The sequence below is a fragment of the Atta cephalotes genome, assembly GCF_000143395.1.
Source record: "Atta cephalotes unplaced genomic scaffold scaffold00010, whole genome shotgun sequence".
NCBI classification, from domain to species: Eukaryota; Metazoa; Arthropoda; class Insecta; order Hymenoptera; family Formicidae; genus Atta; species Atta cephalotes.
Genome location: NW_012130074.1, coordinates 2,579,860 through 2,583,309, shown reverse-complemented (window position 1 = coordinate 2,583,309; position 3,450 = coordinate 2,579,860). Strand labels below are relative to the sequence as shown.

Genomic DNA, 3,450 nt, shown 5'->3' with positions numbered 1-3,450 from the left:
GTTTAATAAGTTAAAAAACTTTAAAAATTAAATTTAAGTTAGTTAGTTAGTATATATATATAATTATTATATATNTATGTATNTATATATATATATATATATATATATATATATATATATAAAGTATGTATATAAAAATCTTTGAAAATAGACTCTATAAATTAAATTTAAAGAAAGGATGAAAAAGAGAATTAATATAATTTTTCTCAGAGGCTGCTCTAAAATTTTCAGTTTTTAAAATGGATTTTAAGTCGCCTTTTTCTCTGCGAAAAATCAAATAAAAAATATTCATGGATATTGTAGGTATGAATTAATAAAAATTGCATAGGAACTCACCGTTTTTCGCGTCATTATGACGAACAACGGTGCTTTTTTTTTATGCGTAATTATTGCCAACTTTTCGATAATATTCATCGTATAATGAATTCTTAATCGGTCAATGGAACGCCTCTGCTCCAAGATCAAAATAGTGCGTTCGCCCCACCTCAAATTTTACGGACGGCTGAAAAACAGTTCAATCCTTTCCCCGACTCCAACCAACCACTATCACAAATCATTCGGTAAAGCGCATAATCTATATGTGTGTGTATATATATAATATATATATATATATATACTCCGCGCGATTTCATTAATTACTTTCATCGTCGAACGAATCCTCTATTTATAACACTCGTAGTAAAGGTCTAACAATTTCTACTAGTGAAGGGCTGCGGCGCCTTCTTCGAAGAACTTCTCACTTAACACGTACATGGATCGATGTGTACTTTTATTTTCTTTTTCTTTCCAAGAGGGAAGGGAAAACATTAAGAGACGTTTAGGTGCGAAATGGAATTACGATGCAGCTTGTTGGAATCATGTCGTTGGCGCATTCGAGGAAGGCGGTGTGTCGGTGCGCCAAATTGAGCTACTTGAATGGCTGATCGTAGTGATCTAGAAGAGATACAGATCGTAATTAAAGACTAGTTATTTCCAGTTAGTTAGAATAATATTGTGATAATATCGCTTTTCTCGACTATGATGAATCCATTGTAATTTATTGTTTGCTGCATAGATAAATTATGCCAATTTTGCCATAATTTTGCATTAACTGTCAAATGTTTTCTGTACAATACCCTTTCTTGAATTCTACAATTACAAAAATTATAATTTTACAAAGTTACGTAGTTCTTATTTCACTTTTGCCATCGTTCCAAAGTGATTTTTTAAATTCTGTCAAAAAATATATATATGTGCTGAAATATGTATATAGATTTACAATATTTTGTATTTAAATTAATTCTCTCTGTTATACAGGATGTATCTGAAATAACGCCCACTAATCATATAGTGCTATTCTTAATAAAAAAACTGAGTCAAAAAGTCCTCTAATATTTTACAATTTTCGCAATATTTTTTTTTAGTTATCTAATGAGCAAAATGTCTACAATCAACAAATAAGACAATTTTAAGATATCTTTGAGAGTTCTTTAAGAAATTAAAATATTTCACAAAAAACATTGAAAGATATTTTAAAATTGTCTTATACATCGATTTTATCCATTTACTCAGCAATTTTTAGAAATTCATATCTCGTTAACTATTATAAAAATTGCAAAATGGTAGAAGACTTTTCAATTTAATTTTTTATTAGAAATAGCACTGTATGATTAATGGACGCTATTTCAGATACACCCTGTATATAATTTTTTCTTCACCATTTTAGAAACTTAATAAAATAATAAACTAGAGGCTCTAACAAAACAGTTCGTTCATTTTTACAAGCCTATTACCTTATTGTCGTGTCCGATCAATGGTGTCTCCGCCGTAGTTTCGTCGCTGGAACGATTCATGTATGGATGTGGCGGTGGCACGTAAATCGGTTTAGAATGACTGGCGACTTGCGCGTAAATCGTCGGCTCCTGGATCGGCTGTCTGCGCGTCAAAGTCGACATAGGCAGCATCTGGGGCCGTTGGACGCTGGAGATTTGCACGGGCTGGTAGCAATTTGGAGGTATTCGTCGGTTTCCCCTTAGTGCTAATTCGACGTATGTTAACTCGGATCCCTGTTAAGAACAATATTATTCCCAGAATTTAAACAACATGATTTGAATCGATTAAGAATTCAGTTCAGATGTTCAATATCGGATTACATATATTTTTAAAATAAAAACCGATTAGTTGATTTATTGTAGCGAAGAAAGTGAAGTCACAATGAAAGTTATTTAAATATAGATTTTTTTTTTTAATTAAAGTGCAAAGTATTATATTAAGCTCTGTATTTACTTTAAAATATAACTTTACTATGATCAATGTGTTTTTATAAGAGGATTACATACACATAATTAGAAATTAATTGTGACTTCGGACTTAGATGTTAAATGTATTATTATTCTAGGTACATAATTACAAATTGTACTTACGTTGTTTGTTGTTGCGAAGGTATTCACTTCCGGGCGTTGCTGCTGCAGTACATATCGTGGTGATGTACTTTTGCATAATTCCGCATATGAATTCTCTATAATACAATAAAGTACAGGGATTAGTGCCCTTGTTATGCCCTTATATTTATTATTATTAAAATTATACAGTTTATATGTTACAACTGATTATAAATTAATATTGCAATTTCTTGTTATACTTGATTATGAATTGATATTGCAATTTCTCTCTCTCTCTCTCTCTTTTGTTGCAACTGATTATGACTTGATATTGCAACTTCTTGTTATAACTGATTATGAATTGACATTACAATTTTCTTGTTTTAAGGAACTTTTATCCAAGAATTTTTACGCACACACAACTTAACTTCCATACATAAAATCAAAAGTTTTTTTTAGAAAGCATCTATTTATTATCTGCGTAAATTTATATCACTAAAAAATGAAAAAATTAAGATAGATATTTAATTTTAAATTATAATTAACATCAGTTTATCTTCAAAATACATGGAAAAAATATTTTGTGGAAATAACTTTCAATGACGATTGAATTATGAAGTACCGATTAATTTTTTTGTTTAAATATTTGAGTAAATTATCAATAATTATGAAAGTATAAAATTAATTAAAGCAAAAAAGCTTATTTTGCTACAAATACTTTTTATCAATTAAACAAAAAAAGCGGCACTTACGGTCAAAGTTAGATGTTGGAATAATACATCTACATATTTGTACTTTAAATATATTTTAGGAAGATCAATCTGACTATCATATAGGAATAAATCAGTGTAAATCTGAATGAATATGGCATCCCCACGAAATTGTACTTTTAGTTTTCAATTTTTTCAAAAAAATAAAAATCCAAATTTTAATGTTAAACTATAGAAATTAAAGCCTTAAACGGTCTAGCTAGATCTTAAATGCTTCTTGTGTGAATTTATATACTATGTATGTAGAAACGCGCGCCGAAATGATTTTGCAATTTCTTGTTATATTATGAATTGATATTACAATTTCTCTCTCTCTCTCT

General features: G+C 29.3%; 1 protein-coding gene across 1 annotated transcript in view; it reads right to left on the bottom strand.

Annotated features, from left to right (window-relative positions):
- Window positions 1–855: 855 nt before the first annotated feature.
- The window catches only part of LOC105627709 (nephrin-like), a 57,248-nt gene continuing 54,653 nt past the window's right edge, over window positions 856–3,450 (bottom strand). Inside the window, exons 13-15 of the mRNA XM_012208987.1 lie at window positions 2,403–2,497; window positions 1,773–2,045; window positions 856–933 (exon numbers count right to left, since the gene is read on the bottom strand). Coding sequence (XP_012064377.1) covers window positions 856–933; window positions 1,773–2,045; window positions 2,403–2,497 — 446 coding nt within the window. The remainder of the gene's footprint in view (window positions 934–1,772; window positions 2,046–2,402; window positions 2,498–3,450) is intronic.